Below are 26,423 nucleotides of genomic sequence, written 5' to 3' on the forward strand. Positions count from 1 at the left end.
GCACTGCATTAAGTTTTTCTGAATCCTCCTGTTGTTCATTCACTTTATTAGTATGTGTTTTCATGTTATTTCGTAGGAGGCATGATTGCCCTCTACTGGGCTGGCATGTTCATTTCGGCAAATTTTGAGTGGTATTGCGTTTCTGTATATTCTGTATTTTTAAAAACTTACAAAAAGTAAGAAAAAAATCCAGATTTGTGTGGAGAGGGCCTTACAAGACAGCTACTATATAGCCATATTATGTGGCTATATTAATACTGCTACTGTGGATTTCTTTATGTCAAAACAACCAGGCAAATTAGATTTTTTCCATGATGGTCCCTTTAAGACTTAGTGAAGTAAGAAGCAAGAACTAACCCATGTTAGAATGCTTTACCTGCACAGTGAGCGGAAAAGCAACCACACTGCAATAAAACTTATGTGAGCAAAATAAATAAAAGTATGGAAAACTTTATGCTGAAGTCTTAAGTTTTCTGGCAAAAAGGGAGGGAAAATATTGCAAACACTTCCTGTATCAGAAACTTCAGCTGTCAAGAGCTGCTGACAGTCATTCTTGCAAGCAGTGTGTCACTCTTCTGAAGTGTGTGTGTGTGTGAGAGAGAAAGTGAATGTGTGTGTGTGAGAGAGAGAGAGAGAGCGAGAGAGAAAGTGAATGTGTGTGCAGCACCATGTGAAATCTGCTGATATCCCCCTATAACCAGCAAGTGTAAAAACTCCTGATAGACACAACCTCTCATCTACCTGCTATCATTAATATTACATGCTAGCCACACTTTTATCAGTCTCTCTCTCTCTCTCCCTCTCTCTCTCTCACTCACTCACTCTCTCCCCTGTGGACTATCACACCTCACCTGTAAATGATAAAACTCGGCTAGCGTACCACAATCAGCCATGCGAGAAAGACTTTGCAACTGAGAGAAAGCGAGCAAGCGAGTGCAGGCGTGTGAGAGAGAGAGCAAGAGAGGGGGGGCATGAAGGCAGAAGCGAAAGAATGAGTAAGAGTAAGACTTTTCCTTCCTCTCTCCATCCATCCATCTAATATCCATCTGCACAAGCTGCTTAAGAGACCCCCAAACCGCAGCCTACTGCCAAAGCCTGCATCATTATAGTGCATCCACACAGTCTGAGGAGCATCTGAATATGCGTCTGCGTGAGTGTGTGTGCATGTGTGTATGTGTGTGTGACCCTGTGTTATTGATGAGACCTCTGCTCTAGAGGGGATTAGAGGAGCAGCTGCCAGTTTATCAGAACCTCTTGGACACACACCCTCTAAACCTCATTAACACACTCAGATATTCATCACACACACACTCCCACGCAACGCGGGCCGCTGCTCCGAACTCCCGAGCATCATTAAAGAGCATCATTAAACAGTCTTGCTGGTCACTAAGAGTTTCTGCTTAAATGCTGAGAGCTTAAATATGAGGCCAGGAAGTCAAATCTGCAGTCTAGGGTGGTTCACGAGTACGAGCTCACGCAATCTGGCAGGTTAATTCATTAATATTAATTAAAATACATTTTAAAAAAATAAATAAAAATGCACAATTGTTCAGCTGACATTTTAAACGAAAACAAATTTTTACCCAAAATCTACTGGACTTCCTATGATATTACCCTTTACTGCCTTAAGGTTAGAGCTTTAGCATTAGCTAAAGGTCAGTGATTATGTCTGAAAATGGCTGGCAAATCCTCAATGGCTACACATGGCTGGAAGTTAGCCTAGTTCGCTAAAATTGCATTAACTGAGTTGAATTTGCGGAATCATTAGCAGTTTAGCTTTGTAGAAATCAGTGTGTAAAATAAGTTGGTCTAAAAACTCCTTTTAAGTATGTATACACTGTATATTATAATGGCGTCTAATTCCATTCAGTTGAGAATGGCTAGAGAATATCTGCTAAATTAGCTAGAAATCTTTGGATCTTTAGGCCAAAAATGGACCCATGAGTACATTTGATCTGGCCAACTATCAGATTAGATTCCCCTAGGCAACACCTCTCACCAACTGTAACTGCATTTTAAAAAACGTGGTATGGACAAAAATGTTCGAACACTGTTGGATTAACTGTCCAGGCAAGGCTTTCTAATAGATTTTGAAGCCTTGCTGTAAAGATCTGATTGTTTTCTTGATGAGCATGTTATGAGGTCAGGGTATCAGGTAATCACCACTCCACCTCACTACAACCAGGACTGCTTAAATGTAATATAATGCATTTAAAATTACAGTGTAACGCTGCACTTTTTTTTAGGCTACAAAAATATATTAAGGAAAAAAAAACCTTTGCCCACTGGATGTGGACGAGGTTGATGTTGTGCCCTCTGTAAAACACATGATAAGCCAGATCGCCCCTGCTCAATCTTCTGGATGTGATGCCAAACGCCCTTCCACTGCATCTTTGATGAGACCCTCACATCAGCAGCTGCCCATGTGTTTTAGCAGAAGTGTCAAAGCTTCACATATCAAGGAGATGAGCTTTTATCTTGGAAAGCTTTTGAACAAAGACAGCAGTCATACATAATATCCTTACTTGGGAAATGTGCTCCAAAACTATCTTTTTAACACACACACAACACTGTCCTATTGCTCGATTTGTGCTGGACTTACCACTAACTGAACAAGACAGATCCTCCTTTCCCTCTTTATCTCTCTCTCTCTCTCTATTCCCCACTTTCTAGTGTCAGCGCTCTGTCTACCAGGTGAAGCTGATTATAATGAATAATGTAAAGGGTTCGAGCTCAGAGAGAATAACAATAATTTTTTTATTTTCTGCCCTTCACCCAAGTGTCATGGCCGCCCTCATGAGAGGAAGTCGTCTCGGCTTCTGCTTCCTGTTGCCTTTCTCTTCTTTATTTAAAATAATGAACTTGTGTTTAATCTGAAGACCTTTCGTATTCTCCTCACACTCACTCCTTCCCTTACACATTTTCAGAGGAACTGGGGGTGAATTGTGTTGACCAGGAATGCAGTGAAGATGCAGATGAGAGTGAGAAAGAAGAGAGACTAGAGAGAGAGAATAGTGGGAGTAGAGGCCTGAGGTGAGCACAGATCTGCCCTCAGGCTGACACTGTCTGATCAAGCCCAGAGGAGAAAGAGCAGAGACTGAATTCCAGCCAAAACTGACCTCAACTCCATAATCAGAAAAAAGAGTAAGAGAGAGCAAGAGAAATATATATGACTATAGCATAGGACTTGACCAGTAATCACATTACTCGGTGCATGTATTCTCTTATCTTTACTATTCTGGAATTTCTCTGTCTGTGCACAAGTAAAAACAGTAGTTGTAGAAATAAACAAGCAGTGTTTAACACAGCACTAGTGAGATGGTGACCAAACGCTTTGGGAGTGACACAGAAACAGAAAAAAGGATTTAAATAATCTTCAACTTCTAATTGGTTGTAGGGTCGTATTGCAGCTCAATGTTTAAAAAAGTCGTAAAGTTTTGGTTTATGTAATGTTTACATCACGTCTTATTCTTGAGTTTATTGGCTGGTTCGTCTGAATCGTGTAAATTTGACTTTTTCCATTTTCTGATTACCTCATTATTAGTAATGTAAAGACATGTTGGTCCGATTACTGAAAAAAAACTCCAATGTTCTGCATTAATCAGATTATAAAATTAATGTATATGCACTTACTGAAAACTCACTGAAAACCTTATACTAACCATCTAATGTGGGCTCCTCCACTGAGGAAAAATACTCTGGAAAGGAGATGGCAAGGCCTCATTGGCATGTAGGCTACCTGCTAGCTCTGTTAGCTCATTAGCTCGTTTGAGGCAGCCTCCTTTACTCATCAACACAAAAACCCACTGATTTCCCTTGGCTGTTTTTGAATAATAAAACATTTTTAATGTATTCCTCTGTGTGCTGTTAAATCTATCTGTATGCTGCTGAATGTTTTAGCCTCTTAACACCAGTGATATCTGTTTCTTTTCCCTGGTGGACTTTATATCTGTCCATTAACATTGTGGGGAATGCTTAAAAAAATCGAATTGAGTAAAAAGCTCAGATTAGTTGTCCAACAAGTCATCCCTTGTAGCCTTTAGTAGTGTTACTTTGGATTTGAAAATGTGAAATTTGAAGCATATTTGTTAAACATGATTTAGAATAGTCAGATTGACTGAGACTGTCAGAGAGAATGAGAGGGAAGTAATGAGTATAAGAATGGAGTGGGAGATGGAGAGAGAGAGGGTAGCACAGGCACAGAGAGAGCTGTGGTAGTGGCGAGTGCCAGTGTGAGGGAAATGATGGGGAAGGGAACACTCTGGGAGTTTACACATCGGTGAAATACAGTACAGCAGACAGCATGAATTTATGCATGAGACAGGTGGCTACACGAGCCACAGAGAAAGATGTACAAATCAGTTACAGATACACAACTGATATTCAAAACCACAGAAGGCAAGAGACAAACCAATGAAGCTCGTCCAAAGGCATTGGGAATGCTAGCCGTTACTCCAGGCCTCAGTGAGTGTATATATGTGTGTGTGTGTGTGTGAGTTAGGAGTGTAATGATTTAATATGTACTGGGTTCAGGTTTCAGACCCACAATATGTTATGTGTTTAACTGGCCAGCATGCTCATGGCAAGCTGAATGAGCTTTAATGATCCAAATTCAGACAAGGTGTGATAGCGTCACACCTTGCCTTTAAAATAACCTGTGCTAACCATTTTGGTTGGTAATGATCGTGAGTTGCTGTGTCTGGCAAGAATTGCCCCTATAAATAGAAATCAGATATTACCACCCACAGTGGACAGCACAGTGGATGGTAATGGTTGTGATCAGCAGCGTCTGGCTAGAATTGTCCGTGCAAAAACAACACGATTCTGTCAATATGTGATAGTGTCCTTTTTAATAAAAATTATATAATCAGGCTGCATATTATCCCAAATCATGTTGTATCATTAATATGCATATTGTAACACTCTGACTGTGAGTGTTTGTCTGTGTATTTGCTTATTTTGGGTACATTTCCGCTACTCTGTGCCGAGATGCTCTCGAGAGGGTGTGGGCGTTGCATACGCTAGACTGAGATACTGACGAGTGTGTGTTTGGTATGCTGGCCACTGCACCGGGCCGAGGGTTTGTGTGTGTGTGTTTGGTATGCCTGCCGCTTCGCTAGACTGGGCTGAGTGTGTGTTTTAATTGAGACACGGAGGAATGAGGCATGCAATGCTCTAATAAACAGGTAATTATGCAACTCCCCTCTCCTCATCGGCAGATTGGGGAGCCATTAGAGAACCCGTCGTATTCCAGACACAAACACACAAACACCCTCACACACACCCATACAAACCGGTCCTGCTACAGCTCGCAACAATTAAGCATCCATCAGACTTAACCCGTGAGGTCATCAGCCCTCGCCGGAGTGCTCGCTCTCCACAGGCCAGATTAGCCCAGTGACAAGCGCGCAGGCTTTAATCCCTTTATTTATTATTCTGCTCCGCTCGCCTCGGCTTACGCCCAGTCCTGATTAATCGCTTAGGATTTGTGCAACCACACCCACCCACAAACACAGCTATGCAATATAATATGTTGGACTGTGTATTACAATAGCGTAAACACAAATCTGTATCACTGGGCTTTCCGTTCTGTATATGGTTACAAATGATTACCTGTCAAAACCTACAGTGCTGTGAATAAGAAAAACCTTAAATATGCAGTTCCTGTCATTTGAGCAATGACACTGTGGCAAAAATATTTTTCATTTCATAAAGAACCATATTTGTATTAGATATGATTACATTGTATTAGATTGTATTAGATTTGAAAAGTTCTTAACAATTACATATAAAGCTTCCTTATGAAATCAGACATGCAGCATGCTCCCTTTAGGATGTTAGGAGGGTTAACTCTGCTGTTACTTTTACAAATGAAAAAAATGTGAGTGTGAGAAAGCTATGTTGTAAAACTGACAATGTGCAGCCAGTACACAAACAGAGTTCAATGATGGTGGCTAATAAGCATCTGCAGACATGTGCAAGTGAGGAGGTCCTATAATGAGCCTTTTGAAAGTAGTGATTATTAATAAGTAATCTGTTGTGTTTGGGCACTTTTGAAGCCAGACCAAGTGAAAACTACATGAGTGAGCCCATTACCCTTCTCCCTTTGAGCTTATATGCCCAAAACTTTGTGTAGTGTGCTGTACCAAGTACAAATTAATGATTAATCGACAATTTTTTAGAATCAACATTGACAATTATACTATAAATCAGCCCTTCATCTCAATGTGAACCCAAGCTTAAATAGTGAATGATCTCTAGTAGAGGACATTATAAATGGCAGTGCATGTGCTTCATTATGTATTATAAACATGTGAATACCTGCATGTAATGATATTATTTCCTGAATAAATGTTAAAAAAAGCCTCACCACTCACACAAACTGTGAAAATGTCTTACCTTGTGTAGCGATGTAGTGGTTTGGCCTATGGTAGCCCTGTAAATAGAACAAGAAGAGAGTTCATTCAAAAAACAGTCATGAAGATACCTGCTGTCTGACATGATAGAGAGGCTTAGGTTTATAGTGCAGTTTGGCGTTAACAGTGTTATGGTGAAGGACAGATAGGCCTCATTCCTTTTAGACAGAGACATCTCTCAGTCCAATCTAGCTGACACATCTGTGACCTTTGACCTGCTTTTAAACACCATTAACATGGTAACTGCTCTGGCAGACAGAGCAATGAGGGATATAAAACACACACACACACACCGGGAACAGTCACATACACATGGCCTAGGGCTCAGCTGGGGTCCTTGTGATGACAGGTCATAAATAACGTAGATAAACAAATAAATAAATAAGGAAACAAATGCGTAAAAAGTCAGCAATTTGTCAACAAGTCATTAGCACTGCAACCCCGTTCTGTTTACTAAGGACTTTCCCCAAGAGATGTCACACACGCGCACACACTCGGAATACATCACACTGGACAAATAAAACTTGAGAGGATTAGCAGCTAATCCCACAGAGAGGAGTCATATCGAAAGGATTATCAGTAGTTATATTGTTTTCTGAGTGTGTGTATGTGTGTACGTGTCTGGCAGTGTTTGTGTGTGTGTGTGCGCCTGCCCTCTCCTGAGATAGGAGTAGTGGCAGTTGGGAAGAGAGGGAGGGAAAGCGAGTGTAGGAAAGATAGAGGGATGGATAGATGGGCTTTGCCACTCTTCTTATCTCTCACATATTCAATTTAATACCACTCTGATTAACACCTCCCCTGAGAGAGACACAAGGCATGCACAGCACAAACACCAAGAAATCTCTCTCTCCTTCTCTCGCTTTATCCTTTCTCTTCCCTTTCCCTCACTCACTCCCTCACTTATTCTCTCTCAAAGAATTCCAGGCTGTTTTATTGGCATGGCAAATAAAGTTAGTTTTTAATGCCAAGGTTTGAGAGTTTGAAAGAATTCTGAACATTGTGGAATCTGGAGAAACTGTCCAAATAATCAGCACTGAAAAAACATGCAATTTCTTGCTTTTCTCTCATTTTCTCTCTTCATTGTTTTACCTCTGCCTCTCCATCCCTCATTCATTCTTACATTTTCTTTTTCTCTCCTTTCTATGCATGCCAAACTCTCTCCCATTCCTAATTCCCTGCTTTGTCTCTTTATATTGCCATCATTCTCTTTCTCTCCTTTCTTTCCTCCCTCCCCTTTTTTATCTTATTTTCCTCTTGTCTCTCTTTCTCTCTCTCTTTTTGTCTCACTATTTTGTCTCTCAATCACCCTCTTTCTCCCCCCTCTTTTTATTTGTATTCACTTTTCTCCTGTTTTCCTTTCTCTTTGTTTTCTAAGACCCTCTTGTTTGGTCCTGTCTTTACTTTCTCTCTTCACCTTCTTCTTTTTCTTCCCTTTCTCTCCTTTATTTTTATCTTCCTTCCTTTTACTTTTTATTTCCCATCTCTGCCCTCTTTTCTCTTTATCCATTTCCTTTTCTTTGTCTATGTTCTTTCTCAATTTCCACTTCCATTTCTTTCTTCTCTGTCTATCTATCTTCCTCTTTTTTCTTTGCCTATTTTTTTTCAACCTTTCTTGTTCCCCACTTCTTCTTTTTTTCCCCGCTGTTTTTATTCTGTGTCCTTATCGGGATCTGATGGTACAGTGAGTGTGTCCTGATTTAACGGATGCTGTATCAGACGTCTCTGAGTGCTGACTTGTTTGTCTGTTTGCTTGTTCACTGCAGCCTGAAACATTGTGCGATTAACACAACACCCACAGTGACGGCCGATCAAGTGCCTCTCTCTGTCTCCCCATCTCTCGCTCTCTCTCTCTTTTCCTCCCTCACTGATAAAGGTGCATGACTGAGACTTCTCAGAAATCCTAAGTGGCCATTATGTGGATTTCAGACTGCCTGTCCATGTAAAGTAAATATAAATGACAAACTACGACAATGAGGGGCTCCAGCAGTAGTGTTCAGCCTTCACCCACACACTCCTACGTATATATGTGTTTGTCACACTCAGAGGGAAGAAAAAATATGTATAGAGGAAGCAGAAGAAGAAAAGGCGGTCTAAATGTAGCAGAAACATACCATCGATAAAGTTTATTAGTCAGGAGAAGCTACACGAGGCAGGTTAAAAGCCTCTGTTTCTGTCTGCACTGGAAGAAAAGAAGGAGCAGAGGAGAGGAAAAAAGCTGCTCTATCTATTCAGCGCTCGGCTGAGCGGCATGGCTAAGTACCTCGCCAATGAGGCAGCCCGCAAAGCCGGCAGAGCCTTTTCAATCACAACTCCCTTTAATATGCATTTATTCTTATCTAATAATGGGCCTGGGCTTTGTGAAGGACTTCACTTAAGCACTCCCCCCCAACATAAAGAGTAATAAACTGACTGACAGAACGAGTGCAAAAAGAGAGAGGGCGAGAGAGGAAGGGGGTAGAGAGTGAAAGGAAGAAAGAAGTCGTAAATAATGGAAGTTCCTGCATTTACAAAGTGGCCTACCTTGCATTATGCATTTGCGATTGTCGAGGTGGGTTAAGGCATCTTAATAACCAGACTTTAACAAATGGTCGCATTACGGACAGAAAGTGAGGCGTTTTCAAGCTGCTCAGAAGCCACACTATCACAGCACTGTGTTCTTCATTCTTCACTGTCTGCCTCTGAGCAGCTCAGACATCATTGAGGTTGAAAAAGGCACATTATGTTTCCAGAGGTCTGTAGAAATCTGATTCACCACAACATTTCTTCTAAAATCAGTGGTATTTAAAATCAATGGTATTTACATTTTAGAGAGTCTGACTTTTCACTGCTGCTTTACCATTCTTCTGCTGTTGTGAGAAGGCTTTACACTATAGGCTGAAACACTGTGAGATGCAATTAAGTATTTGATTGAGTTCTGGTTAATTAGTCACCATCCACTTAGTCACTTGCCAATCTTTCATATGTATTCAACTGCTTCAAAGCCCAGGCTGACACTTGTCCTTGATTATGGTAACCTCATTCTCACGTTTGACCTCTTAGAGTTTCCTTATTTTATAGACAGCGCTTTACTATGGATATATGCAACCTGTGTGAGCCCTACTGAATCCTGTATGAGCAATAGGTGCACTTAAAATAACACTACATTACATATGGCTAAAAGTACTGTAAACCCTACACATTACATACACCAGGTATACTTATGACATCCTATTCTTGGTTTCATCCAAGACTTCTGTGTTTAGTTAGGGAGCAGGGGATGAGGTGGTGTTGGATGTGACTTCACTAATGCTCTTGTCACTGAATACAACCAAATCCTCACAGCAGTGCTGACAGAGTTTAGAAGAAACAATGAAAGAGAAGGTGGCCCAATATTGTTCATATAGTGTGTATTAAAGTATGTACCTTTTCAAAAAGTATTTTATATAGCAGATAATTTGCACAGTACTCCATATGCAGGCATGTGTGATTTATGTAGCAGTTTATGCAAGTGATAAGTGTGAGTTTAACTCTACAGTACGTCTGTCAGGGCCTCTATGATCCTGCCTCTTCCTGCGGTGCATACAAGTGGAGTGTGTGCCCTGCTGAGACACTGCGCGAGTGTGTGTGTCTTCGTGTGAATGCTGCTGTGTTTGTGCTGGATTAGGAATGAGTTCACCACTACCTAGTGCTGTGTTGTGCTAGTTTGCTGAATGTGCATGTGTATATATGTGTGTGTGTGCATGTGTATGTAAGAGCATTCACTGATACCTGCTTCTGTCCTCTTTCCCTGAGTGTGCGAGTGTGCACTAGTACCCCCTTTGGCCTAGTTCTCTTTGCTGCGCAATGGGAATAGTGGCGATGTTCTGTGCGGTGTGTGTGTTCTGTGCTGTGTGTGTCTCTCTCTGTGTGCTGTGACCTTTGCATGGAGGCTCTGGCTGCTGTCTGTACTCACATCAACGTAATTTGCATTAATGTAATCGGAGCTCTGCTCTCCCTCCAGGCTCTGCAGACGCACCCGAGAGTGATCGTCTAAAGAAAAAACACAAGCAGAACCAAGACATGTTACACATTACCAGAGAGAGAGAGAGAGAGAGACAGAGAAAGAGAGAGAAAAAGCAGATATAAGGGAAGAGAGAAAGAAGAAAGAGGAAGAAAGATAAGACAATTGAGTCGGAGAGGCAGAAGGAGAGAGAAAAAAGTGAGTGAGAAAGTGAGAAAAAAGAAGAGAAAACAGTTTAGGAAAGAAAAGAAAAATCAGGTGATGAAGAAAAAAGAATATAAGGGAAGAAGGCAGACTTGAGAAAAAGTAGAAAAATAAGGTGACGGAGAGAAAGAGAGAAAGAAAAAAGAGATAAAATGTAGAGACTGCAGATTGGAGAAAAATTAGAGAAAAAAGATGACAAAAAAAGAAGGAAAGAAAGAAAAAAATGAAGAAAAAAATCAAGAAAGAAGAAAAGTTAAGGGGAGAAAGAAGACTTGAGAAAAAAGTAGAATAATCAGGTGATAAAGAATGAAAGAAGGATAGATGGTATAGATAGAGAGACATGATACCCTTATGAAAAAAGAAGAGAGAGAAATAGGGAGAAAAAAACAAAAAGAGGACAGGAGAAAGAGTAAATAATTAAATAAGAATAAAAAAGAGAACTCAATTAACCAACAAAACATACAACAGACATCACACCACAAAGTTTCAAATAATCACTATTTATACACACATGTATATAGAGACGTGTGTGATAATCTATTGATAAATGGATAAAAGCGTGATAGAGAAGCTGTGCCTTTAGTCTAGCAGTGATAGATCAGTCTACATGTTTTGCTCAGGCTTAGCTGAGGCCTTTCTGATATGAGGGGAATGAATGTGTCAGCGCAGGCCTGGCTGATATGAGGACAATATATGCCACAGTGCGGTAGCTGTCTCTGTGTGTGTGCGTGTGTGGGGCTGCTGGCCACTTTAATACACACATGCAATTATGTTTCCATAGCGATTCTTCATCCGGTTCTCGTCTTTCTTGGCGGAGTCCCACGGCGCTGACTGTCCCTCGAAAAAGCTCTGAGAGAGAGAGAGACATATGAGAACAGTCTTGTGTCAGCCCTTTAAAAAGTCACAAGTGTGGAATATTTTCTCCTGCATCTGTGTAAGCAAAGGAAGCACAAAGGAAAGTGGGAGAGAAGAAGAGTAAGGATCATTATTTGATGAGACAGCGTGGAGGAGTCCCAGCGCGCTGTGTCAGAATCAGAGCACATTACAACATCCTGTTAATTTAGCTTGCCATCAGCTACCGGAGCCCTGCGAGTGCACGTTTGGCCTTGCTCTCTTTGGGTGGGTAGATGACACTCTCTCCCCTCATCACTTCAAAGGGCGTCTGTGATCATCTAAACTCTGCTCATATTTCGTAGTGGCGAGTCATCTAATGTATTGTATAATGTTCATATCATAAAATCAACACCATTATTAACTGCAAATGTGTGTTTTTTTGCAGATTCTCTGGATGGCAGGACTGCTGACTGAATGTTCTAAAACTAGAACAAAGTTGTTTACACTGTACATCAATTTCTTATTGAAAAACAAGAATTTTTGGGTTGTTTTTCCAGTGTAAGGACCCTTAAAGCCCAATTATGAAAATTTATTTTAGTGGTTCACACAGTGAGCTGATGCTCAAGGACCCCGACCATGCGAGGCTGAGCCAGCATGATTTACAGACTTCAACACAACAACCACGACAACAACAACTGCAAAACAAGGGTGAAGGTGGCAGAAGTGCATGTTTATACTGGTTCAGTCTCTTGAGAGCAGGCGGTCTCTACTACCAGTGCCCATGCATATTTGAAGATTGGTTGGCTGCTAATGTTCAAACCCGGTCCTGCTCCATCAGGATTAGAGAAGATTAAAGGGAAAAAGAAAGTTGGAAGAATGCAGAAAGTTGATCAGTCACTTGGACGTCACATGTACTACGATGAGCTTCACTGATGTTACAGAGTGCGAGAGAGAGAAAGAGGGAGAGAGACAGAGATAAAAAGAGGATGCGAGTGAGTGAGAGCAGAGTCAGATTTCACTTCATTATGACTGCAGGATTAGCCGAACATCTTTGCTATTCTATCTGCAGGCGACGACTGTTTTAATACTCTGCCCCGTGCGCTCGCTGTGTCTCGATGTAAATGTGACGAGCATGTGGATTTAAAAAGCTTCTAATCTGCGCTTGATGAAAATATGGACTGAGGGCTTGACAGACACCTAGAGTTACACTTTGAAGGGCATTCTATACAACTTCTATACATGCTGCTGTGACAGAACAAGAGGAACGCAGGCAGTGCTGAATTTAAGTATGACAAAGAATGATCTGAGCGTTTACACACAAATGTAAAGGTCTAAAGGTGCTTTAGATGGTTCTTTGAGCAATGCCATAAAATAACCTTTACATTATGTGATCTTGTAAAGGTTATTCACTCTCAGTAAACTCTTTATAAAACCCTCTATAAAAACATGCTATGGATATATAGAACACAAAGTGTCTTATCTATAGCATCATTAAAAATAGCCCTTCGAAGCACCTTTATTTTAAGGGGCTAGCTAAATAGCTTGCCCAGGCATCAACATATTGCTTCTTGCATCTCCATACTGCCAGCTATACAGGAGAAGGATATAATCTGCTTGAATTTCAATTGAAGTAATTATTAAAAGATGAATTGTCAGAGTTATTTATTTTATGGTGCTTTACACCAATAAGCATGACAGTACTTAGAACAGAGTAAAGCTTGAAGAAGTTTACACATCATGCTTTAGCCCCTGTTTGGCTTACTTGGAACAATAAGACCAGGTACCAAGTTCCAGGTAACAGGTACTAAATTAAACAATTCAAGTTGAGTAGTCTAAGTACATTCTTTAGACAGGTGTCATAAAACATATTGTGCAGAATTGAGAAAGGAAAACTATTTGAGCTTAAAAATATACATACAGGCAGGGAGTAAAAAAAGAAAAGGAAAAAAAGGAAGGAAGACGAACATCAAATAGAGCTATTATCAGTTTGTGTGACTGCTCCCACCCTTTTATTAGGCCTCTCTCCTCCAAACCTGCTAAAGAGAAAAAAAACTCTGTATTTTAATTGCATTTTATTCCTTTATTTGGCTACACTGGACGCCTCACTTGAAGCACTCCTCCTCTTTGAAAACACTCTGTGCTGAGAAAAAAGAGAGAGAGAGAACAATTTTGACATAAATTCAAAGACGTTCCTCGAACAGAAGGAGAGAGTGACAACCGTTTACGTTGGCTGCGCAGCCTTGCAGTGAACACCAGGCAAAACAGAATAATTGATATGATTCCGTATAATTAATTTATACAGTAAAACTCTGCCGATGGCATCTTGGTTTTCAGCACTACTGAGTAGGGGGATGATGATAAGCATACGAGTGGTTATCATTAGTCCAGCTGTGGAAGGATTTCTTTTGTTGTGATAATTTCGCCCATATTTGCTCTTCCAATTTTTCAAGTATTATTTAAATTAGCTTGGGGGACCCAATTCTGTCCTAAACTTCTGCTGCAAATGGTAATGATGCTGCGCCAAAAAACAATGTTCATGTATTCTAGACACTTAAAAAAGTTCTCTATGTATCCTAAAGTTTAAAAACACACATATGGTAACATTTATCATGCTCATCATTTACTGTTCCACTTATGATGTTCCATAAAGTTTTTTATGCTAAAACCATATACTGTCACTGATTTCTACCTGAACATTGTTTTAAAGCCCTTATACATAGTTTTGTTTGGAGTGTATTTCTATCATACATTATTGTTTTATTAATTAATCAGAACATATTTTAAGCTTTTTTTATCCTATAGATTCCAACAGGCTGATTATATCACTGTGTTATTTAGTTATGATGTGATTAGCAGCACTGTAGTGGCATAGAGAAGTAAAGAATAGTGTAAAGAAAATAACTTAAAGAAGAAAAATGGAAATAAAAAGATAGATAGGTACAGAAGGTACAGAGAAAAGGGTGAAAAAAGAGGTGGAGAAAAAAAAGAACAGAAAAGATGAAATGTAGGGAGAAAAGAATGGAAAAGAAAGGTGGAGAAAAACAAATGGAAATAAAAGAGGAAAGAAAGATTGAACAGAAGAGATAAAAGAATAGGGACAAAGAAAAAGAAAGATGAGGGCAGAAACGAAAAAAAGCTAACACATAACCTTAGTATGAAGAGGTGCAGCTTAAATGCTGTAGGCCTTATTTGTCAATTTATGCAAATTGAACTTTGGTGACATCACAAAACAATGCATTTAAAATGGGCATCTTCATTTCTATATATTGAGGTAGAACAGTGAATTGTACATGTATACATACGCTAATACAATCTTTCATTTTAAAAATGAATCACATTTGTTTTGGTTATTGATACTGTGCATTTAAACAACCTGTGTTCTGATGAGTCCAGACTGATACACTTTTTAAACTAAACTGCTGCTTTACAAAGTGATGCAAATAAATGTCTCTAGATTTAATTTAGTTTAGTTTAAGCAGCAGGATTCCTGTTTTGGAAGAAAACAAACAGAAACAATTGACCTGCATCCATCTCTTCTGTAAATCTAAAAAAATAATAATTTTCCATTGTCAAGAAAAGATACTGTGAAATTAGCATGGTTGAATGCAGTGAGTGTAGAAACTAGATGCTTGAAATGAAACCGAACAAATGAAACTATGATGAGCAACATAACTGTGGCAAATTAAATAAATAAATATAAAAAGACACTCATTCCTGCATCTTGCAAAGTGCGGACTCACACATACAAACAACGGTGAAAGCATGCAAGAGTGGGCGAGAACATTCGTGGAGCATCTGCAGTGGTGTCATATCATTAACCATTAGCATCCGTCAAACATGGGGCTCTGGCAGTGAGGAGACGGGGGTACAGAAAACATTTCACAGTCACGTTCCACATGGCAGCACACAAAAACGGCCGACAATGGGCAGCAAATGGGGCTTGTCAATGTTGCACGTTCATATGTACATCTGTGCACTGTCAAATGCTTTCAGAACAAATCACAGCCTGAACACATCACTTCACATTACACTCCTAGTGTTCTCAGCGCCAGCAGCAGCAGCTTTCAGAGGGATTATCCACCAATTGTTCAAACTGTGCATTATATAGTGGTTGAGATGTTAACAAAGTCAGTCAGAGAGAGGTTTAGTGTGAAATGTTCATTGTTAATAAACTTAATGAGTTTTGAATTCTTTAGAAATTATAGGTCTTACATTTGGGTCCTGTCATCATGTTCATTTGAATTAGGGGTGTAACAGTATGTGTACTTGTACTGAACTGTCACGGTACTGGGGTAACTGTTTAGTGTACACAGTCACATAGAGAATACAGTGTTTTTGTTTATGTATGTGTGTGTGTGTTTATGTGTGTGGAAACAGCATTTAAAGTTTACTGCTTCTTTAAAATAGTAGAGCTTTTGCATACCGTTACACTCCTAGTCTGAATGACTTTGTTTCCATATTAAAGACAACTTCATTAAAGCAGCAATTTCGAAAAATATGTGAAACCTCCCTTTAACTCATCAAAATATCTTAAAGCATGTGACTAAACTGCTACCTATCATGCTGGCTGAGGTCATTTTCTGGGTTTAGCTAAGAATTGCTTATGCTACCTGAGAGAATGTACTGTGTCTAGACAATAACCTACCATGTCACCTGTATGTATCTTCTACATCTAGCCTACAACCTATCATACTAGTGAAAAAAAAAAAAAAGAAAAACCTCCCTGCTGAGAAAAAAAATGCCTGGGTAGCTTAAGCTGGTTTAAGCTGAATCAATTGTTGTAAGTGTGATAACTTAGCATGTCTACAAACATAATTAACCTGGTCACATTAAACAACTAGCATGAGTAAGCATGACCTTGCTGGTTGACCATAATCATACCTCTATTAAACATATGCTATGCTGGTCAAGAGCTGGTTAATTAGGGCATGTTTTGCATGGATGTCCAGCTTTTTTAACCGCCTGGACCATCAAAGGTTAACTTGGACCATCTGAAACCAGCTAGCAGCAAAAGCTGTTCTTAAGCTTGATTTTTCAGCAGGGCGGAGTGTTGGCTTTGACAATCTATAGCGTCTAGATACAGTCATATGCAAAGGTTTGGGCACCCCTATTAATCTTAATCATTTTCTAATATTTGGGTGTTTGCAACAGCCATTTCAGTTTGATATATCTAATAACTGATGAACACAGTACAATAAACCTCATTTCAATCCTGAAATATTACTAACAGAAAATGTGCAATATTTACTATTAGTACAATACAATACAAACTGATGGACACTGAAATATTACTGTCCATCAGTTATTAGATATATCAAACTGAAATGGCTGTTGCAAACACCCAAATATTTAGAACTAAAAATGATTAAGATAAATAGGGGTGCCCAAACTTTTTCATATGACTGTATGAACCTACAATACTAGCTAAAACAATGTTTAGTGTCAAGCTAAGACAAGCAACACAACACAATACTGCTATCTCTATCACTACATCACTAGCATTAGCTTAATGTCTACAGTTCAGACTGCACAGTTTTAGATTTTACAAATGAACCAAATGAATTGTGTGCTTACCTCATTGATCTGATCCATAGTTAAGGTACAGAACCACAAGAGGAGAGGTCAGAAAGAGACTGTGTGAGTGAACAGCTTTGAGGGGAGAAGAGTGCTCTTGCAACTTTAGCAGACACAACACCACCAGCACAACCACATCACACACTCAGGGCATTACGCTACGGGTACAGGATGGGCAGCATGTACAAAAGACCAGCACACACAGACACTCACACACACACACACACACACACACACACAAACATCCGCACTCACTCACATACAAACTTGTGATACAACCTCTGTTGGCTATATCAAAGCAGGTGGTACAGTATTTTGGAAAGCAGAGGAGGTGTGTGTGTGTGTGTTTTGTCTGTTGTGTGTGTAGCAGAGCAGCATCACTGATTCTGTCGCCCTGCTGTGCTGTGCTGCAGTGCCTTAATCCATTATGGATCAGGCCTGGAGGGCATCCACAGCCCAGGGCCCCCCACACAGAGCCAAGCCCAGACAGGTGACACTCAAGAGCGTCTGCATTATTCAACTCTTCTCCCTATTCTAACACTTCAGCACACACACAGGGAGATAATTACTGATTACTGACAGAGAAGAAGAGAAGAAGAAAGAGCAAGTGGCAAAAAGGAGGAGGGAATATAAAAATAGTGCTAACTCTTCCTATACACAAACTACATACCTAAGTTGCAAAGGGTCCCACACATGTGTAGGACCCCCATGGCAAGAAAGACATCATATATTTATTCATGTATTCTGTAAATAGACCTATTGTGTGTCCAAAGGGCTACAAAACACATGCTGTACACATGCTGGTTTAATCATGTGTTCACAAATCAAGTCTAGAACTAGGGTGTTTTTTTTTTTTTTTTTACATTTTACATTTAGACATTTCAACCAATAAAGGCTGAAACACCTTAAACAGAACAAATCAAAAGAGCTGCTGAGAGTGAGATAAACCATCAGGATTCATTCAGGTAAGTCATCACCCTGACTTCCTGTCTAATTTAGGTGAGACTGAGGGTTTGTATGAGCTAATTTGAAATGGGCCCAAGCTCCCTATGTAATGCACTCTGACCTTATATTCCCTAAAACATCAAAAATAAGTTGAGAAGACAGAAAAAAGTAATGAGAAATGGACAGAAGTAAAGAGAAGAGAAAATGTAAGGATTGAAAAAAGCCAGATAAAAAGTGAAGAGAAGACTGTAAAGAACACAGAAGAGAAGACAGGAAAGATGGCAGGAAGAGGAGAGAAGGAAGGTAAAGGACAAACGAGAGAAATTGAAGAGAACAAAAAGACAAGACAAAAAAGAAAAAAACAAAGGAGAGAAACAAAATGAAAAAGAAAGGGAAAAGAAAGGAGGAGAAAAGGTCTAAGATGTGTGTATGCTGATGCTAAATCAATCTGCAGTGTAAGTGACAGAGATGTGGTGTTAGTGTCAGACGCAGTCAGATTAGAGTGGAGTGTGCACAGTGTGTGTGGACATGTTTGCTTTCTCAAAGCATGAGATGACACATGACAGCAGTGTCTTCACTGTGTGACAGAGAGAATCGCAACACACACTTGAGGTTGGTGGGCTTTTTTATTTCCAAAAGTGCTCTGCTTGCCAGAGCGGCTGAGCGTGGCTCTCTGGGGAGCTGGTGTGTGAAGGTGGCGTTGGCATAATCAGCGTACAAACTACAAACACACATATACTAGTCCTAAACTTGAGAGAGAGAGACAGTGTATAAGAGAGAGTGAGGCAGACAAAGAGTGTGAGACTAAAGCATAGAGAGAGACAAAAAGAAACAGACAGAGAGTAGGAGAGACATTGAAAGAGAAAGAGAGACACAGACTCAGAGTGACAGAGAGAGTGAGCAAGAGAAAGTGAGAGGATAAGAAAGACAGAGAGTGCGAAAGAGACATAACAGTATGCACAGAGATAGAGAGCAAGAAGGAGAGACAGACATGCAGAGTGAAAGAGAGATTGACAGAGAGCAAGAATGTGCAAGAAAGTGACACAGAGAAAGAGAGACATCACAACTAAACAAAGTTTCAATCAACGGCTGCATTAACTTTCCATCAGTAGTCTGCGCGTGTGTGTGTGTGTGTGTACAGGGGGAGATGAGCCAAGAAAGCAGAGAATGACGTAACAAAAGAGAAGAGAAGGAATGTTGAAATGAAAGGATGGGATGTGCAAACACACACCAGACTGACGAGAGCAGAAACAGAACCAGTGTGGAAGCAGGAAAGCTATGATGAGTTTGTAGGGGTGTGTGGGGGAACAGAGGGTGAATGATGTGGATGGTCCTACCTCGTACTCCTCCTTGAAGCCGTAGCCTTCAGCGCACTTCATCTGAGTGACGTGCTCCAGCAGGTCGGCCACACGGATGGCCGGGTGCAGCTGCCCAGTCTGATACGGGACGTCCACCCCGTCCCGCTTCCGCAGGGAGTGTGTGTGCGAGGAGTGTGTGTGTGTGTGCGATGGTGCCAGGCTGCTGGTTTCGCTGGTCATCGTCTGGGTCTCGTCTGGAAGTTAGAGACAGAGAAAGACAAGAGAAGGAACGGCAGACGGGTGACTACAGTAAAATTCATTCGCCATAGTTACATCAGAGAATACTTCACAAACAACTGCTTTATACATTTTACACTTTCTTTTACAGTAGTTATGTAACAGTAATTTTACAATATGGAACAGTGTTGTTAATCTACAGGATACATTCATTTTTGATGGTGAACTGCAAAAACCTTGCATCCCCGTTTTTGATGTTTTCACTTTTCATCATTTACTTTTTACACCAGCATGCCAAAAGTGGGACAGTTATTGCAGGGATGATTCTGGAATGCCTATACTAGTATATGTTATTTGTGATTGAAGATGAACATTAGCTAGCATCCAGATGGGTGCCAGATGGATCAACCTTTTCCTAACCTTTCTAAAGTTGTGTGCACATTTAACATTCCTCAATCCACAGTGTGTTGTGTGTACCGGGAATATGTCCTAGACTACGGCATTATTACCATCCCACAGCAGACAGACAGCGCAGTAGGTGGTAATGATAGTGATCGACGGCATCTGGCTATAATTGTTTGTGCAAACATTTACATGCATATTTTGCAGGTCAGCTCAGCTTTCTTTAGCTTCCATGCCACATAGCAAAAATAAAGAGACATGGGCCACAATACTAGTAACCTGTCCCATGACTTTCGGCATGTCAGTATAATATAAATCTGGCAGTTTATTGTGTTCATTCTGTACTTTGTCAAAGGTTTTTATGGTGAATGGACCAATAAAAATACTCTAAATGTACCTGGAATCAATATTTTTCCATTAAAAGGTTATTTCTTTTCAATATGCCATTTAGGAGATGCAAGGATTGTACATGACCCTTAGTATTATTATTATTATATTATTATTTTTTTGTAGATCACTAAGAAACTGTACTGAAAAACAATGCAATAAACTGTTACATTGCACTGTAAAAGAAAGTGTCTTCAAAACATCCCATCATTTCTTTGGATGAAACACGACACAAATTTGTGAGGGGAGGGAGTGAATGAGTGGATGCAGAGGGAGGGATACGTTCCATTCTGCCCTTTTTTGTTCATTTACACCATACATTACATTGTCTTCTATCATAGCGTATAAATAGCTGTGCTATAAATAGTAGTAGTAGGCCTGTCTCTGCTATGCTGCTTCAACAGAATTAGCCAATGCTAATAAATGCATTTGAGATTCTGCTTCTCTGAATCTGAAATTCATTTTTATGGCAGGATGAGGCACACAGACACTCAGTCAACAGCAAAGCATGATGAGCATGATGAGAGATGCGTAACATCACAGTGAGCGATGCATGGCATCAAATCACAATGACCGATGCCTCAAAAGCCACGCCTTCTGACGAGCACAACAACGGAAAGACAAAGGCACAGGAAGAAAAGATAGAAACCAATCAAACAAACAAACAAAAAAGAGAATCACGCTGAAATGAAATCGCAGCAAATCGGGTGAGAGATAAATTGAGGCAGAGAAGATGAGGAGGTGATTCCCCAATGGTCTGGTGGGGGTGGGGGTGGGCACTGGTCACTCGTGAGCTGAGGAGCTTTTTTTTTTTTTTTTAAGCATGTGATGTGACATGTTCAGTCCACACTGCCATTCATGTCAAAGAAGACACATGGTGGCGCGAGTGAGAGCGTGAAAGTGTCTGTGGAAGAGATGGGGGCGGGTGGGGTGGGGGCGGGGCTAATGGCGGACACCTTTTTAATGGAACACACAACCTCCTTCCCCCAAAACAACAGGCAGACTGAGGAACTTACCATTAATGGGGACTTTTTAAGCAGATACATTAGAGGTTAAATGTAAGAAAAAGAGCAACAGAGAGAAAGCGAGAAAAGGGGAAAGAGAGAGAGGAGAAGAAGGAGAAAGAGAGAGAGAGGAGACAGGGTATAAGCAACAATACACCAAAGAGCACTGGCACACTAGAGCTCTGTTCACTAGCCTGAAAGCCTGGGATAGATAGTGGGGTGCTGCAGATTACAGGTTTTGCACTAAAGCGACGGCTTTGGACACACAGTGAAGGATACAAAATGAATTTCAAAGTAGATACAAAACATATACTCTAGGTGTTAAAGGTTGCGTGTAATTTGAAAATAGTCCAAAGTGGTTGTCCTTTAAAAAGTGAACACAGTATTGTTCCGTTATTTTTACTACCCAGATAGCATAAAGAACTGACCCAAGCTCGGCTGATGTATGGCAGCATTGGATAGGATTCGCCATTAGACATGTGGCTCGGCCTGATTTACATATTATAACTCATCATTCTAGGTATTGTGACATGCAGCTTGAGCCGATTACCATATTATACTCTGCAACCGGGGTGTTGGCACATGTGACTCGGATCGATTCCCATATTATACTTGGCAACCGAGGTGTTTGCATATGCACCTCGGATCAGTTGACATACTCAGCAACCGGGGTGTTGGCATATGGGGGTCTTGGTACTTGGCCCAAGTGTAAGAGTATTTAAGCCAGAATCGGGCCTAGATTTAAATCAGAGCCTGTGCCAATGCAACTCAAGATTGGCGTGTGGTATTTGGCTCAGTAATGACGCGAAATATTTTTGCTATCTGGATATCTATAACGCCACAATGGTACAATTACTGTTTACTTTACAGGGCGAGCTGTTCTTGGGTTGGCCTGTATTCTAAAGTCGATGTTAATGGTAAATTGCTACTGTATGGCAACAAGCCTCTCTCTTTCTCTCTGTCTCTCATTATCTCTCTCTCTCTTTAAGCTGCCATGAGGTTACAACGGTCTTTCATTTTTAATAAGGTGCACTTGTGTTATCCCTTTATGTTATACATCTCAATTAAACTTTCGGCAACATTTCTCGAGTAAAAGGCTGAAATATCGTAGGAAGAAGAAAATAATGATTAAATTATTTTATTATTCTATTTCATCATGGGCTAAATGAATAAACACTAGCAAAAGAGGAACACAAAAACAAGTAGGGCAGTGGGAACTAGCCAGAGGCAGGAGCGACATTAAAAAGAATTGAAGAGGAGGTTGCTTTGGGAGGGAGAGTGGAGAAGATGGCGGAGGGAGAGGGGGCACGGCTAAAGCTTGCTTTGTTTTAATCTCCTCTTCAGCTAAAAAACACTTTTCTTCTTCTTTTTTTTTTTTTTCAGAGAAACAACATCAAAAACAATCTTTCTCCAAAGTCTAACTACATAAATTTATACAGACTTTTAATGTGGTTTCTTTTATTCCAAGAACGATTTCCCACTTTGTTTGTGTTTTTTATTTGAGAAGACAGCTGATTCGCAGCCGTGGATGCTAAAAACACATGCTGCTGAAATGTTAATTTGTTTATTTACTTATTTATTTGTTTGTTTGTTTTTTCCACACACTCCCTGCCCTACAGTCCACTCCCCCCACATCCATTCCACATGTCTGTCCATGCATATGAGAGGTCAGACAGGATGTGACATCACACGCACGACACGCAATGCGGATGGGATGGAGTGAAGCCGGCCTCTGCCCAGGATGCCCCGCCCACTGCTGGCACGGACAGGGGGACGAGGAGGAAGGAAGAGAAGCAACAGGCAAGTATGAAGATGAAGCAGCCATTTTAATAGGGACAAAATATATAAAAACTCTACAAATAACGACCAAATTAAATAAATTAATAAATAACAAAATAATAAAATAAGATAAAATAACATGACCACAGAACACATTCTCTAATGTGTGAGAGTCTGAGAGTGTGGCCTAACTTACTGTTCAGCACAGTGTTTAGAAATATCCTGTATTTCTGACTGTATGAGTGTGTGGAGAGACTAAGAGAGAGGCTAGCAGTGGTTATGGGAATAATGAAAATATTAATAATAAAAAGATTTCTCTCACCTAATATAGCGGTGGGCACAAAGGGGTCTGGTGGTAGTTAGAATACAGCGAGCAGGAGGCCAGTGAGACAGATAGAGAAAAGGACAGCAGGACAGTAACATAGTTATAGTTGTATATGCTGAATCATACAATGCTTTATCAATGGCATGATAAGCTTTTCTAAGCATAAGTATTGCTATCACTATCAGTACTTAAAAAAACAGTCCAGTGGAAAACCAAACCAGTGTGATAAAACACAAAATGAAATTAATTAAAACAAATTTAAGGGCTTATTTTAACATTTAAATGTCCTGTATATGATCCTTCTACCATTAAATGTTGCACAAAAACACCAGCATCATCAGATCAAAACAAGTTCTCCACATCCGGCCAAACTCTTCCATTCAGCGCCAGAGTGTTTAATGTAACATTAGGTGATAAATAATGTTATGCTGATTTTATCAAAGAAATCTTACTTTAAAGTAGAATAACGCTAATACAATACATAATAGCTGTGTCACTTTATAGAGCAATATCTGACCCTGTTTACACCTGGTTACTTTATCAATATCAAGTATCAGGAACATATTTGGCCAAGTCACATATAAATACAAGCTAAACCATGGTTAACTTTCAGTGAGAGAAACAAGAAACCCTCTAATATCTTAAATTAAGACATCTAAAATTACAGATTGTAAAACAAGCTCTTTAAAAAAAGCCCTTACCTGGGTAGTAGGAGTTTGGGAGAGTTGTGCTCAGTGTGTTTGTCTTCACAGTGAGGGAGCAAGGAGAAGATCCAGCTAAATGATAATACACACAACACGCACATTACAATTCACATCTTTTAAATTTTATGCTCCAATCCAAGTCCCACTTCAAGTAGCAACTCCTGCTCCAAGCCGCAATGTGGACATTTTGTCCCGGTCCCACCTGCAGTACTACATACTAATGTGAGCATACATAAATACATACATGCAGACCTCTAAACGAGAATATCAGTAAGATGTGACTAACAGAAACAGGTGTTAGCATTACAAGTTGGTGTTATTTAAAAAGACATTTTGTAACCATTTAATGTCCCTCTACTTATAGGAGAATTCAGGAGTAAAATAGACTTTAGGGGTATTAAAGCATGATAAAAAGTACTTACACTTGTTAAATTGCCCACCTCCGCTCTCTTGCAGCTTTCTGTGATCCTGCATTTTGCCCAAACAGGCTTGTAAATGTAAATTCATCCTAAATTTAAGTCACACTTTCAAGCCCAAACGAATAGGTAGGATAGACAAATTAAATAAACATTGCTCACAATGTTCTACTATTGGTGCTCAATGGTTGACTTATTGTGACTTAAATTTAAGCAGCGACCGGAGATTTACCTACGCTATGGGATGTAAACAGTGGCTTTAAATAAACTTCTTGAGCAGTTTTAAAGTTCTAAAAGCCTCGTTTTAAATGTCAGGGCCCTCCGGATTCTAACAATGAAGTGTGGAGCTACTTTGAGCCTGAATACCGGTGTAAAAAGCGATTTATCTGCAGGTGCAAGGCATGTCCTGTCTCACTCATTCTAAAAGCCTGTTTTGGCAAAGTGTACAAAATACTGGACCTTGGAGCGGAGACGGACTATTCAACAAAGGTAAGTACCTTTTATCTCGTTTTAATACACCCAGTGTCCATTTCACCCTGGAGATCTCCTTTAAGAGAGCTTAATCTTGATTTTGTAGTGTCGTATATTGTATATGAAATTACAACAGACAGATTCATTAAGGTTCACTCTTTATCAGATGTGCTAGCCGTGTCCCGGGTTATCTTCACAGCATGCGGTTTTGTATGCAGAGCTTAACCCACTCAACAAAGCTACGGTCAGTGTCAACGGATCGATGGAGACGTCCAAAGCTACCTCTCAGACAGCTCTCTGAGGACATGTCTCAGGGACAGAGGTGAGCTGCTGAGGGAGGGGGAGGCAGGATGTGTGTGCATGTGTGTGTGAACTTTTGGTGGATGTGTTTGGTGTTTGGGATATGGGTGTGCGTTGTGTGTTTGTCTTTTTTGTGTCCACATGGCTGTGTGTGTGTGTGTGTGTGTTTGTAAGCATTCAGGGCTTGGCTGGCTGACCTGGTCCCTGGTTCAGCATAGTTAGGCATTGATCAAACACACTTATCACACTAATATAAATCTGGTAATTAAGATAATTAAAGGAATTAGGACAGAAAACAATACCAAATATGGTGAAGTCCAGTTGTTCCTGTACAGAACTGGACAGTCTAGGTTTTAGGGGATTTGGGTGGGATTAGCTTGGCGATTTTAAGGGTCTTCAGGCAGAGCAGTTGGTGGCCGAAGGTCAGGGCAAGTGCTCTGAGGTCACACAATAAAGCAGCTGGCTCATTAAGCAGGAATAAGGGATGTAGTCAGATGGCTCTACAACACCACCAGTTGCTTGGTCACACTCTGCAGGAGTGTGGAGGATTACAGTCTACAGCTATCTAAAACAACTAAAAAGTTTGGGAAACCTGCTCATTCAGAATTTCACCCAAAATCCAAGGTACTTAAACGAGTTTATCCTGCTTTAATTGGAGTAACTGTGTCTACAAGAGCATTAGCAAGGCCAGGATGTTGGATGATCATCACTCACCTCATCCCCAACATCCAAACTCACACCTATCTACCCATCATCATCCCAATCAAAATGATTAGATGAAACACCAATATTTAAGAGAAAACACTTCAGCTGCTCCATAGACTAATGATTGGGTTTTTATACTCCTTTGATGCCAATAGTGTGAATAATTTAATGTATATGTGCTTAAAGCTAGAAAAGCTGAACTCAAAGTAACTAAATAGCATTCATTAGAATGGGTGTCCACAAACATTTGGACATACAGTTTATGTCAATAAATGTTATTTAACAATTGTTCACAATATAATATTTATACAAATGTGACCAAAAATAATTAGAAAGATATTATTGAGATCTGAATTACGATAAAAATCACAGTAGTGTCCCAAAATAGCTGGAAGCCTAAATGACTTCCGCTGTCTAATGACACATTTTATAATCTGTTGCTG

At 40.1% G+C, this 26,423-nt stretch overlaps 2 protein-coding genes across 7 annotated transcripts in view; one reads left to right on the forward strand and one right to left on the reverse strand.

The window, feature by feature from the left end:
- LOC111194535 (uncharacterized) overlaps positions 1–14,801 on the forward strand; it is a 62,944-nt gene extending 48,143 nt beyond the window's left edge. The window contains exon 6 of one of the 2 annotated variants that reach the window (XR_007438889.1): positions 11,879–14,801. The gene's annotated coding sequence lies outside the window, so the exon portion shown is untranslated. Of the gene's footprint in view, positions 1–10,395; positions 11,368–11,878 lie in introns of those variants that run through there. The other variant, XR_007438888.1, reaches the window with a different exon arrangement.
- Positions 1–26,423, reverse strand: part of LOC103037335 (receptor-type tyrosine-protein phosphatase mu) — a 255,198-nt gene that overhangs the window by 27,515 nt on the left and 201,260 nt on the right. For 3 of the 5 annotated variants that reach the window (XM_022678936.2, XM_022678931.2, XM_049478836.1), the window contains 6 exons: positions 24,086–24,160; positions 23,382–23,408; positions 19,290–19,504; positions 11,361–11,448; positions 10,348–10,424; positions 6,400–6,436 (listed from right to left, as the gene is read on the reverse strand). In XM_022678936.2, the coding sequence (XP_022534657.1) occupies positions 6,400–6,436; positions 10,348–10,424; positions 11,361–11,448; positions 19,290–19,504; positions 23,382–23,408; positions 24,086–24,160 (519 nt within the window). The remainder of the gene's footprint in view (positions 1–6,399; positions 6,437–10,347; positions 10,425–11,360; positions 11,449–19,289; positions 19,505–23,381; positions 23,409–24,085; positions 24,161–26,423) is intronic. The other 2 variants (XM_022678937.2, XM_049478835.1) reach the window with 1 other exon arrangement.

Source organism: Astyanax mexicanus, chromosome 4, assembly GCF_023375975.1.
Source record: "Astyanax mexicanus isolate ESR-SI-001 chromosome 4, AstMex3_surface, whole genome shotgun sequence".
Lineage (NCBI taxonomy): Eukaryota > Metazoa > Chordata > Actinopteri > Characiformes > Acestrorhamphidae > Astyanax > Astyanax mexicanus.